Source organism: Meles meles, chromosome 8, assembly GCF_922984935.1.
Source record: "Meles meles chromosome 8, mMelMel3.1 paternal haplotype, whole genome shotgun sequence".
Classification (NCBI taxonomy): Eukaryota; Metazoa; Chordata; class Mammalia; order Carnivora; family Mustelidae; genus Meles; species Meles meles.
In genome coordinates this window covers 29,286,673-29,300,273 of record NC_060073.1, presented here as the reverse complement: position 1 = coordinate 29,300,273, position 13,601 = coordinate 29,286,673, and the positions used below count along the sequence as shown (strand labels likewise).

Below are 13,601 nucleotides of genomic sequence, written 5' to 3'. Positions count from 1 at the left end.
AAAACACAAAAGACGAAGCTTTAACTTAGGTGAGTCTCTTCATGAGAGGGCTTAGAAGTTTCTTTTAAAACACGATGCCTCCCTCATTTTGATGAGCCTCCCAGGAAGACTGTGGATTCTTTTATTTATTTTTTTTTTGGAATGTTTAGTTAGCCAACACATAGCACATCATTAGTTTACGATGTCGTGTTCAGTGATTAGAGTTGTGGGTTCTTTGTCTTGCGACGTTTCCTTCCAGTTTGAGATGCTTTGTTTCCTTATTTTGTTTTGTAGTGGTAGAAAATACTCATTCCTCTGAAAACAAGACATGTTTCATTAACGTATTAGCAGGACCTATACTAGGGTGATTTTTCCCGGACAGAAAGAGCCATTGCTCCCTAAACCCTTATTTTTTAATGTTTATTTTCGTGTCTGTGAAGACACTGGATGCGATTGTTAGATTTGCTTTGGACTTCCTAGAGCATTTGAATCCTCTAGGGATCTTGCTAAAATTAAGATCCTGACTCAGTAGGTTTGGGGTGAGGCCTGAGATTCTGTATTCCCAACAGGCTCCCCAGTGATGCCAATGCTGCTGGTCCGGGGACCACACTTTGAGTAGCAAGGTCCTAAATCAGAAATAGGATGGAGCAACTACACACAATTCCCATTCTTTTTTTTTTCCCCTCCACAATTCCCATTCTTGTGTACTTCTTTAAACTTCTGTGAAATTATGATGAAGTGGATTTTTATTCTTATCCCCATTTTCTGAATGAGAAAACTGAGGCCTGAGGAGGGTAGCTTGACTCAGCAGACATCGCTAGCAAGAGGCGGAGGCAGACACGAATCTAGGGCTGCCGGGGCTCTGGGAACCCGAGCTCTTATACACTGCACAGCACTGCTGGTGAGAATTCTCATGTTCTTGATGAACAGTGACATTTCCAGATGCTGGACTTAATCAAACCAACTCTTCTAGGGAGAAGTCTTTCATGTAACACTTTATAAATGTCTGTGGCTTGAATCTATAAGTAGCTTCACAGTGATGCAGGAGATAGAGAGGTTCGCTGTGTGTGCTGCTCTGTAAGGAGCTCCTTGTTAGGCATTCCAAACTTTGGTTGAGAGATATTGTTTTTTTCCTCCCTTAGGACACTCAAGTGGGAGTCAAGAAGGTGGGGCAAACACGACCTCAGGTCCTATGCGGAAACCTCAAATTCCAGGTAAGTTTCAAGCTGTGTGGCAAAAAATAAATAAATACTAAAAAACGCATTCTTTGCAAGCTAAAAGGTGAATGAGAGCACTTGGTAGGAAAGAAATTGGAACTTTCTTTTTTGTGGGTCCCATAAATAGAATGAGCTAATTTTCAGACCTGTCCCTGGCCTGTCCCAAAGAAGGGACATGTTCGCTACTAAAGCTTCCTTCCCACATGAGCGATCCATCACCCAGCGTCATACCTGTCCCATACCCAGGTCCTTCCTATCCCGGCCCAATTCTGCTTTATGTCTGGGGTTGGAAGGAAGCATATAATTTCACACTGCAGACACTGGGGACACATGAGCACCATGTGTGTAGGGGGAGTAAAAACATTCTTCCGGTCCCTAAACGACTGTTTCTCGAGGGACAGTCTTTCCTGATCCAGACAGAAGAAAGTGTCCAAATGAGTCATATCATGCGGTAAGAGGGCCGGGACACATGGCTCTCCTGAGCATCAAGGTTAAGGCACTCAAGGCACATTCCTTATTTGACTTGGGGTCAGAATGGAGTATTTCTACGGGGCGGCGGGGGGGGTAGGGTTACAAAGAAGAAAGGGTTTTCCTAGGGTTGTAAATTCACTTTTTAACTTTCCCCTCTTCAGAAGCCTCTGAACTGAGCGTCCCTCACGGAAAGGGAAGAATGTAGGGTGCACCTTGCCCCCTTGCCTCAGCTTGCCTCAGCACAGCTGGGACGGAGCAAGTGGAGAGAGGGAGCAGGCGCCCTGGGAAGAGGGGGTGGTGGAGATGCGATTTGCAGTACTCTTCCTGGCTCTAGTGAGCACGAACAGGAGAGACCAGAGAAAAGAACAGAAATGAGGCCACCTGTTGGCGTGCCCATCTCCTGACTCCATCTCCCTCCCCACCCTCACCTAACCAGGTGGAGGCCAGGCAGAGGTGGTCCTGAGCAGGAAGTGGGAGGAAAACCAAGACTCCCAAGGGGGAATGGCCAGTCAATGACTTCCCATCCTTCATGGGTCATGAGCTTCTCTCTCATTGCACAGATATACAACCCATGTGGCAAGAGAACGTATTTACGTTGTCAAGTCATATTTTTATCCCCTGAAGACTTGATTGTAAAACCCATATATAACATCTTAACGGTTCACAAGTGATACGTGGAGACATTTGAGAAAATCACAAACCAAAGGACAAAAATGTAAATCATTTGTTGGCTCCCCCACCATCTGGAAATGCCATGGTTCCCATTTTCATAGATGTCCTTCCCATCATTTTAAAATGTAATTTATATACGAAAATGTAGTTACAGCACGCATGCTGTTTAGTGAACCACCGCCACTCCCAACGGGTTGCCTGCGGCTTTCCAATGTCAGTAAATATTCTTCTCCTGTTCCCACTGTGCAGAATAGAGTGGGTATGACCTAATTCCGGTAACTGATCCCTTACTCTTACGTTAGGTTGTTTCCAAATTTTATTATTAGAAATAGCACACAATGAACATCTTTCAGAACGAATTCTGAGGGCCTATCAATTCCCAGAAGCAGGAATCAAAAGCTGAATCAAAGGCATACACATTTTGAAGGATAAGATTTGCCAAATGATCCCCCCCCCACACCGCTGCCCTGTTAAATGTGCAGAAATTCAGCCTTCCACAGGGGTGTCCTCTTCCCACCCACTAGGGCATGGCCCCCATTTGTGTTTCTTAATAACACACAAGGTGGATGCTCTTATATAGAAGAGGAAATTTCCTTTCGAGGAAAACATAATTTCCTTTAGTCTCCTTAATCTCACTGCACCAAAGGCATTTACGGGTTTCTACAGGTCAGTCTATGCTTTTTTTTTTTTTTTTGGAGACATGCTTCTCCTGGAGGAACTTGAAAATTCTGACTGGTGGTAAGAGTTCATGATAAGAGGCCTGTTGGGCAGACGCCTATAGCAGAGTTGGTCTGGCATTATCTGCCAGTTGGCAGGGCCCTTTGGCCGAACTCACCTGTGGTGCTGAGTATAGCTCTTGTTGGACCAGATCAATTTATAAAGTGCATTTTTGTTTTTACAAAGTGTATTTCCCAAACTCATGGTTGTCTGTTGGTTCACTCTCACCAGAATGGCTCATCATCTTGGCCTCCCTCCTGGCCTTGGCTTTGATTCTTGCCGTTTGCATCGCTGTCAATAGTCGAAGAAGGTAAGGGGATGCACCTCGAGGCTTTTGCTTTGAAAGGACATCACTTATGGGGCACCTGGGTGGCTCAGTTGGTTGAGCAGCAGCCTTCAGCTCACGTCATGATCCTGGAGACCCTGGATCAAGTCCCACATCAGGCTCCCTGCTCGGCGGGGAGTCTGCTTCTCCCTCTGACCCCTTCCCTCTCATTCTCTCTCTCTCTCTCAAATATATAAATAAAATCTTAAAAAAAAAAAGAAAAAGAAAAAAAGAAAGGGCGTAACTTACATGTGGGCTCCATGAACTTCCAGAGTGTAGCCCCTGGAACCAGCAGCCTCAACACCCTGGGAACTTGTTAAAAATGCAGAATCTCAGGCCCTACCCAGATCTCTTAAATCAGAATCTGTATGTTTTGACAAGATCCCAGGGACTCATGTGCATGGTACAGTTTAAGAAGCCCTGCTCTGGCACGTTCTTTAGATAAAAGAGACCCTGTGATTATTTGGACCACCACTTTTAGGTAATGTTTAATCTTTCAAGGTTCTTAAATACTTCAGGGTTAAACCCATGGAGACACTATCTAATGAAATTTATAAAATATCTCACCTGGAAGGCATAAAAGTATGTACCTATTTATTGACTGATTAAACAGTAGTAAGTGCATTCACAATGCACAAAAACACTGTAAAAAGATCTAGGAATTGGTCATTCCCTTTAGCCTGCTTATGGCCCATGGAACCTTCTAGAACCTTTACCTAAAATAAGCATTGGGTTTCTGTGGCTTTCTTACTGTTTGTGGTTTGTTGTTTTTGTTTTGTTCTTTTTTTTTTTTTGTAATGATACTATTTTGTATTTTCTGGAAACTGTAGTTGAAAGGATTCAGGTTATTGCCTAGGAAGAGCTCTCTGACAAGAGGTCTATGAAATGATGAAGAATTTTCCTTGGAAAAGTCTGAATAAAGACATTCAAACAGCGTGTGGGCTGTTGTCATATTCTCAGAGGTCCCTCTCTCTCTTCACCCCAACGAAGACCTGTCATGTCAGAAGTTATTTAAATAGTGCCTGTACCTGACTGAGCTGTGATAGTCCCAGACATAATACCACCTCAGTGAAATGAAGGAAGAACTTCATTCTAGCAACGTGAATTTTGACAGGGCCCTCCAAAGTGTGAGTCTCCATTTCCAGGGCTCTAAAATGCCCTGTCTTCCTCTGAGCATATGCAGAGGAACATTCCACCTTTTATAAATGTCCCTGGAGCTTGCTTCTGACAACATAAAAGAATTGTATTTCCAAGGAGGGCTCCCTTTATTGTATCACCAGATCATCTAACAGGCCAGAAGGGGTCCTTGATTGAGGAAAGGACCGGGAGAACATGCTAGAATCTCTCTTGTTGGCTTTTGGAAAGCAACAGCTGCTAATGGTGTGGCCATGTGCAGTGCATGTGCAGTATCTCTGAGGTTCCTGGTTATCTGAGGAAACTAGATGATGTCACTTTATGCTGGTACAAGTTAATAAAAGTGCTATCTTAAAGTCAAATAGCTATTGTTTTCTGTATCTTTGAGAGAATGATAAAAAAAGTAATTTTTTTAATCATTGATAAATGATAAAAAAAAGGATGAAAAAAATTATTCATGATAGCCAACTGTAAAAGGAACAAAAAGTAGAAAAAGAAATCTGAAAGACCTCTTAGGAGGCTCCTATGACTAAACAGAAAGAGAATTTGTTTGCTGAATTTAAATAACGTGACTTGAGGGAGCCCTTACAAAGCGTCTTTATACTTTCCCTCAGCCTTCTTGTTTTCTCTTAGATTACTTTTGCCCAATTAAAGATGAATTTCCTATTGTTGGAAATGAGTCCTTTTGTTCCAGGGCCGAGACTGCACCCCCTTTGCTCACATACACCATCCATAAGGTTTGCACACGTCGCCATAGAAACGTTGGTCCCAGACGCTGTCCAAGTGGGAGACTCCTCCGAGAAGCATCTCAGCTGTCCCCGAGAGCAGCTGGAGTCTGCCCAGTGGGGCTGGTTAGCTCCCACGGTGCTCCCCAGCCTGTCAGTCGCAGAAAGGGGCCCCACGGCTGCCCCCCTCCCCCATCCCAACACCAGCAGTCACCCTAGCAACAGGCAAACAGGGACACGTGGACCGGCACAGCGAGTATCTCACCAGGAAAGCAGCTGCTTGGACGCCATAAATCACCGTGTCCCGATTTGATAATAGGAAACAGATTTGCCACACAGTGACTGGGTGGTTAACGGCTCCCCGGGCCCCTTCATGTGCGCTGCATTTCTAAAGCCGCAAGCCCATTTCTAATCCTCTTAAAAGACTGGGGCCTTTTGCTTTGAACATTACATTTTAGAGAGATCCAGAATCCTATTTTCATCAAAGAAAGTTTGGTGGAAAATAAGGACCCAAGGCAGGCTTCCGTTTATTCAGCAAATGTCTTTTGAGAGGCTCCTACCATCCGCGCTGGTGAGGGAGAAAAGATTAAACAGGGAAAAGATGCCATCCCAGCCTAGAAGAACCTTGAGGTTTAACAGCAGCATTGACTTGCTGGATCTGAGTCAGCTGATCTTTCTGAGAAAATACTCTGTGCTGGGCCCTCGTGTATGAACTTCGGTTAAAAGACGAAAGGGAAAAGCAGTTACTGAAGTTGATGGGCAAGGCTTGCCCACGGGCTTCCAGGACAAAGTGACCCGTGAGTCATGCATCGTAAAGATGCCGATGGAGGGGTCCTGTTGTTTCTTTAGCTTTTCCCATCCCCGTCATGCCCCACATCATCCTCCCTTGCTGTCCGTAACCAGAGTCCTTGATTTTCAGCTTTCCAGTGAAAATCCTACTTCATTCCATTTCCTTAAGAGCAGACAATTATCTTAGGAGTTGGTTGGGTTGGTAGGTATCAGATGAGGCCCAAGAGGGGTTCAGCACCTCTCCTGTAAGGCTGTGATCTGATTTGTATGAAGATCGGGGGAGGGAATGTGAGGACCTTACAAGAGGAGGTTTCACAAAGCTGGATTCCAGGGTGTCACTCTATGGCTATGCAGAAAAGGCCTTCACCAACTGTCAGTCTCATGGGAATAATCATCTTTTCTGTGCTGCCACCTCCCAGAGGGCAGTCATCCCCCCCCTCTGCTTGGTAAGCCCCTTCTGTAAAGCTCCATGGTTTAGCTGCCTTCCTTCTCTCTTCCGCTGCAGTCAAGCTCACTGCCCTGTTCACCCGACTTTGTTCTGTCCTCTAGAACATAGCTATCCAATAGAACTTTCAGCGATGATGGAAATGTTCTACATCTGCACTAACGCACAACCACTAACCACCTGTGGATCCTAGGCACTTGAAAATGTGGCTAGTTTGACTGAGGAGGTGACTTTTTAACTTTGTTCTGTTCTAATTGGTTTAAATTTGAATAGTGGCCCATGGCTAGTGGCTGCCATGTTGGGTGGCACAGCTCAGACACAATGCAAAATACGTCCCTGAGTATCTTGAAGGAGTGTTGGGGCGGGGGAAGACAGAAGAGCCGTTGTTAAGTTTCTCCCCGAAACCTTTCAGGATAAATTCCTCCATGCCCTAAATGTGTGCCACCTGGCTTCTCACCCCACCCAAGCTGCCCACCCTGGAGCCCCAGTGAGACCCCCATATGGCTCCTTCCACTGCTCAGCTGACTGATGCCTGAGATTTGAGGAGAAAGGAGCTGAAGAAGGGGTACAGTTTGCTAGAGATCTCTGTCTGCCCTTTGAAGTCTGAAATTCTAAGTTCCAGATACTCTGTTTATTGCCATAACTCGTGTAGCCTCAGATGATACCCTTGGCTTCTTGGACTCGGTCTCTGGTTTTACGTACTGAAGAGGTTGGCTGGGCGACCTCTGAAGTCCCCTCAGCTCTTGTGTTCTCTCTGAAAGTTCTGTAACTAAAAAGAATGAAAAAAAATTATAACTTGTCTTTTAAAAGGTACTTTTTAATGCTTCTGAGCTGGTGACCATGGGGAGCTTCGGGGAGGCTGTTGCCCTCACAGGGACGGGGCCTCTCCGCACCCTTTCCTTGGCCCTCGCCCTGTGTATGTCTTCCATCAGGCTGTTCCTGGGTTATTACGTTTTGTAATAAGCCAGTGTTATAGTAAGTAAAAAAAAGAAATGAAGGACGGACAGACAGACAGACTTAATAGTGCCTGGAGCAAAAATATTGAACTAGTTATTTATGGGACTCATCCTGTCCTCCTGAAGAAACTCAGAGCACAGACACAGAAATCCAAAAGGAAATGGGGGCAGGACAAACCCAAGCACAGTATTTCGGTGCACCATGGGTTCAACGTTACCCACTTTTAAAATCAGCTTTTCTTATGGGGCACCTGAGTGGCTCAGTCCTTAAGCCTTCAGCTCAGGTCATGATCCGAAGGTCCTAGGATCGAGCCCCGCATGGGGCTGTGTGCTCAGCAGGAAGCCTGCTTCTCTCTTTCCCTTTTCCTTTCCCTTTCCCCCTGCTTCTGTTCCCTCTCTCACTGTCTATCTCTCTGTCAAATAAATAAATAAAGTCTTAAAAAATAATTAAATAAAATCAGCTTTATTAGACAAAATAACATGAGTCCTTAGCCCCCACCCATGCACCAATATTTTTTGTGATTATTAATCACTTTCCTACAATGTGCCATTCAACTTCTAAACCATCCATTAGGTTGGCAAATGGAATTGCTTTAATAAGACACCTTCCCTCCAAAGAACACCTGAGATACCCACTGGAGAATTTGAAAACATACAAGTAGACTTCCACCTTCAGCCTTCTGGGCCATCTTCATAGGAAATATAATGCCTGGTTGGGAGCAGCCAGAACACAAGCAAATCCCAACTCATATGGCTCTGGTTCTATGAACTACAGCCAGCGTTTCTCGAACATTCACTGTGTTCCAGATTCTGTCCTAAGTGCTTCTCCAAGGCCTTGGCTGCCCCATCCCCCTGAGTAAGAGCTACACATAGTAACTGCGGTTACACTCATGTGTCAGTGCTGGGCTGTGTTTCAAGGGCTTTCTGCAATCCTGTGAGTCTGGTACTCTTGCCCGCCTGATTTTATGGATAAGAAACCTGAGAATCCGAGAGGTTGAATGAGTTGCCCAAGGCGACACAGCAAGAAGTTCTCAAAACCCAAGCCTTCCCAGCCCCTACCCCTATCTGTGCGGACTGCACCCGTAGTCCCAGCTCCGAGGACGTGCTCCAAAGTTCAAGCGAACCTCCCTCTACCCCTCCTCAAGCATCATGCCAGCGGAGACAGGATCTGCCTCCTGTTGAGGAGGTATAATTTCTGCTTCCCCAAATAAGAGATTAAAGTTTATGGCCTTGGCAATTCTAGAGGGAATGGCCCATAATCAGGAATAATAGAGGCTTTGTCTCTACCACTCCAAATATCCAGCGGCAAAGTGAAAAATTCCAACTTCACACTGTTTCCAAATCTCCAGATGGTTGGCAGCATGAATAGAGCTGGGCAGAGCCCAGGCTTCTGGTCATAAAGGTGTAGATTTGAATATTGACTCTGTCTTACTAGCTGTGTGACCTCAAGCTAGTTATCAAACATCCCCGGACCTCAGTTTCCACTGCTTTGTAACTAGAATAACAGTTGCGTTGCGCGATTATTCTGCGGATTTCATGGAATTATATGTAAAGTGCCTTTGCGGTCAGGAGGTGTCCAATAAATGCTAGGCCGTTTCCCCCTTTCCCCACCTCCCTGTTGCCATGAGGCTCCGCGGCTTTGCTTCTGTTAAGAAATCTGTCTTCTAGATGTGCAGCAGTCGGCCTGGGACGGGACAGAGGAAGCATTGCATCAGGCTTAGTGGGGTGAGGCAATGCCCCAGCTATGACCCAGAGACACCAGAAAGGTCATGCTCTCCCACTGAAGACCTTCTGAGCTCGAATCTTGAGCAATGTTACTGAGAACCCTTGCAGTAACCCTGAAGAGCTTTCCTTACATAGTTAATTAAGCCTCCTATGTGCAGAGTTATATGGAAGTTCCCCAATGCTAACTGATGAAAATCAATACAGCCTTACAAGTCCAGAATAATGTTTCATTTTTCTCAGGCCGTGCAGTCAGAACCCTGATAAGGCCAGCGAAGTGTCCACTGGGAGAGGAAGTCAGGGCACTTGGCTGAATACACAAATCAGAATGATTTATAGTCCTCATGTTCATGGTTTATCTAAGTCTGCAGGAACTGCTGAAGTGCCTAAAAAAGGCAAACATTGCCATCGCCTAGGATGAGGAAAGAGAATTAGAACTTAGGAGTCAGACACCAAAAGGCTTGAATCCCAATTCTTTTATTACTTGCCAAATAAATGGGGGCAACTTACTGAATTTTCGGAGTACTATACTAGCCCCGGCGTCCCCTAGTTGGGACCACAGTTTCTCAAACTCAGCTGTGCATCGGGATCCCCTTGCAGGCTAAAAGCACAGAGATTAAACACACTCCGAGACTTCTCCGACTCAGTACCTCTGAGGTCAGGCTGAGAATGTGCGTTTCTAATAAGTTCACAGGTGATGCTTTTGCTGCTGGTTCCGGGATTCACTTTGGAGGGTTAACCGTCGGTCGGATGAAAAATGCTGTTGGACCATCCAAACCTGTTGTGATGACCTTGATGGTGGTGATGACATTGATGATCTGTGTCTTCAGAGCGCCTTCTCATGTGCTTTTTTTCTCAATCATTAGGTGTGGGCAGAAGAAGAAGCTGGTGATTAATAATGGAAATGGAGCGGTGGGGGACAGGAAGCCAAGCGGAATCAACGGAGAGGCCAGCAAGTCTCAGGAGATGGTGCACTTGGTGAACAAGGAGCCCTCGGAGACCCCCGATCAGTATATGACAGCCGACGAGACGCGGAACCTGCAGAACGTGGACATGAAGATTGGGGTGTAACACTCATGCCGTGGTGACCTTGAAGAGAAATAGCACTTGGAGACATCACCTTAAGAAGGAGCTGGGACACTTCACAGATGTGACGTGCTACTGATTGTTTCATTTGGGGATCTTTTTTTAGTATAAAATTTTCTACTCCTTTTTGGTTTTTTTGCATTTTGTTTTTTAAAGTCAGGTCCAGTTTATAAAAACAGCATTGCTTTCTGAAATGAGGACCCAATTGATAACCTGCAAGGATTTGACTGTTCCAGTTCCCACCTAGAAGCCTCCACCCCATAGGGCGTGCTCTGGATGGCTTCTAACAAAAGCCGCAAATATGTCTTCCTGATCCCAGCCATCCCTCCATTCCTCCTCCCAGGCAGCAGCCTCCTGCTATAGACGCCCCCCAGAGCTAAGAGGGGTTGGTCCCTGGGAGGATATTTGAATCAGTCCACATCCCCGCCCCCCTCCTGCAGCCCGTCCCTGGGCATTTCTTTCCGGTGGGCTAGGGGTCAGAATGTACTGGTTACAAAGCCCCTTCTACAGAACCCCTGGAAATTTTTTCATGTGCTTCTGGGAAATACCCAAAACGTGAAGCTATTTATCTGTAGGAAGCTATTTATCTGTGTTTTTGAAATACTAAACCCTGGAGGTCCTTTGATTAGTATGATTTTTTTTTTTTTTTTTTTTTTTTTTTTTTTGGTTACTTTGTCAGAGGCATAAAGGGTTCAAGCTGATTCATAATAAACATCTGTACTACTTCCACCTTAACCCTTGGTGCTGTGATCCTTCCCTTTTTTTCACCAGCCAAGTCTGGTTCCCAAAAACTCATCAGGAAGATGTGAGAAGGCCCTCCTTGAAAGTCTTCATCTCAGAGCCACTAAGCCCCCATTCAGGCTCACTCAACCAAATCCCAAAGAGAATCCAGGAAGACAGCACTATTTTATCTCTGAGTCTCCAAAGATTTCGTTCCGTCCTAGCACCAGAACTGTGAGGGGGAGGAGCCTCAGCCGCTTTTACGTGAGAATGGCCACCAGTTCTCTGCCCTGTAAGGCTCTGAAAAGTCATATTACATCGCATGAGCTACTATTTGTGGCATCCCATTTCATAGACGCTGACCTTGCTAAGTCATGTCCAAAAACATTATGGGAGAATCTTTTGACCTCTTGTAATAAAAAGAGAAGCCAATGGAAATGAAAGAGAGCATAGACCGTAGCCAACTCGTTGCCACAGGTTGGGGAAGAGGGGGGCATCTGTGTAGATCCTGTTTGAGTGTTTTTATGACTGTATTTGTTTATACTTTAACAAGCCAGCTGTCCCCGATGCAGTTGCTACTCAGGGTAAGTTAAGTACCTGGGAAGTCCCTCAGAAGGTTACAGGGCTGCCCGCCATTGGAGTCTCAGCAGCAGATAAGCAGGTTTATGACCAAATGAGAGAATAATGGCTTTATGCATTGCTTGGCAAGTCCTTGGTCTTTATTCCTTAGTTCAGAAGTCCCATTGGTCCTGGAACTTCCAAAGATGATTTGTAATAGAAGAAATGGAATCTATAAAGTAAGGACTCTTATAAAAAGAGACCTTTTCCTTATGCCCCCATAAAAAGTCATCTGTGCCTAAACTGATAAGTTTAACTGGTAACATTGTTAAGACTGAAGAGGAAGAGAGAAGGAAGAGGTGGAGGAAAAGGAGGAGGAGAAGAAAATGGGTCCCACATTAGTCAGAGCTTGTCTTATACATGGGGTGATTATGAAGGAACTATTTTTAAAAGAGGGGCCCACTTTCTGCACTCATTTCCAATTTCAGTTCTCCCCTATCCATCCTCATGACCACCTCTCAATCATGATCTTTGAAAACTTCCTTCTGTGAACTTCCTTGGCCAGTTCCATATCCAGCTCTCCGGGTTTCTCTTTATTTTCAAGTGGATAGAAAAGAAAAGGACATCTAGCCACTCCCCTTCACAGCCGCTATGTCCAAGTCCTCCCTGCTTTCCAAGAGCTTTCCTGGTCTCCTGCAGACACCCTCACTCCAGCTCTTTAGCCACTCTAGGATTTGGTTCAGGAGGGCTATGCCAGGTTTGATCTGTCCCCAGATTCCTTTCAGGGTTGTGGATAGTCTTACAAGTCTCACAGCTAGGGATGGTTTTCTTTTTCTAGAGATTTCCAATAAACAGGCTGAGATAGGTGATTGTTTTCTATTTTATTTTAGAATTTCATACGATCTTTCCTTTTATTACTGTTGTAGTCCACACTTGGATATACTTCTGTCTTCTCAGACAGGAATGGGAGATGTCCAGAGTGTCCAGCCCTTGAATGCAATATCCCTCCAATATTGCCCTGAGTTCATGGAATAGGAAGTATTCTCTTCTATTTGAAATAATGTTGTAATTCCAGTAAGCTGAGAGTTTAAGATGCAAGTTTTCCTACAATTGTAAATCTTTTGTGTCTCCTGGGGGTTGCCTTTAAATTAGCACTGCGTTAAAAAAAAAAATGGGGCAAAATACTCTTTCATATCCATTATTTTGTAGATTCTGGCCTAGCAGAATGGAATTCTCCAGCAGAACCTCTCAAAGTTTTATATTGAGACCATGATGCCAAGAACTGATTCCGTAGCCAGTGTTCATTCAATACTAGTACAGCTGAGGAGAGAAAGCTGAGGGAGAAAGGAACCTCTGACTTCTCTAGAAATGTTACGTGTACTTAAGAATAAAAATAACGTGGCCCGTTTACCTTTATGTAATGGGTATGCCTTTCTATAAATCACTTCTGTTGAGTTTTCAAAGAATAGCTCATTGTTCATGCATGTACAGTGACCATTGTTACTTTGATTTGTCACAGCACACCCTTCCCCTGATTTTTGTGTACTTACTGATGGACCAGTAGTAATGAGGAAAGCATGATGTGTATATTGCCCTGTTGAAAGCACTTATTGGAAAATACCAAAAGGCTACTATTAAAAGGCTAAAGGAAATGGACTCAAGAGTCTCTGATTTAAAGAGAATGGAAGACTTGGAGGGGCGGAGCTGTGATGATCTGGCTGGCTGGGTAATTTAGAACCACAAGGTTAAAAGTTTGTGAAGTGTCTGAAACCTTACTCTCATTTTCTCTAAAAAAAAAAAAATCACATGGACTTCTACCACTTGAGGGTCAGTCTTCTTTGGGAGAAAGTTTGATTCTCTCTAGTAAATGTATGGTCTACACAGCTCAAACTAAATAAGATATCTTGAAGTGTTCTTTAAAAACCAAGTACTACTCCTGGACTCCCACACAGAGAGAGAAAACATACTCACCTCCATTCTCTCACGCAAACCTCTGAAAAGACAATAAAGAGATATCCCAAAAAGGTGTAAACCAGGGGGATCAAAGAGAATGGAAGAAGAGACAATAGGGACAAAAATTTGAAG

General features: G+C 44.7%; 1 protein-coding gene across 10 annotated transcripts in view; it reads left to right on the top strand.

Annotated features, from left to right (window-relative positions):
• CD44 (CD44 molecule (Indian blood group)) overlaps window positions 1–13,172 on the top strand; it is an 86,745-nt gene extending 73,573 nt beyond the window's left edge. For all 10 annotated transcript variants that reach the window (XM_046015112.1, XM_046015111.1, XM_046015120.1 and 7 more), the window contains 3 exons: window positions 1,122–1,193; window positions 3,288–3,366; window positions 10,019–13,172. In XM_046015112.1, the coding sequence (XP_045871068.1) occupies window positions 1,122–1,193; window positions 3,288–3,366; window positions 10,019–10,223 (356 nt within the window). In that variant the 3' untranslated portion in view covers window positions 10,224–13,172. The remainder of the gene's footprint in view (window positions 1–1,121; window positions 1,194–3,287; window positions 3,367–10,018) is intronic.
• Window positions 13,173–13,601: the final 429 nt, after the last annotated feature.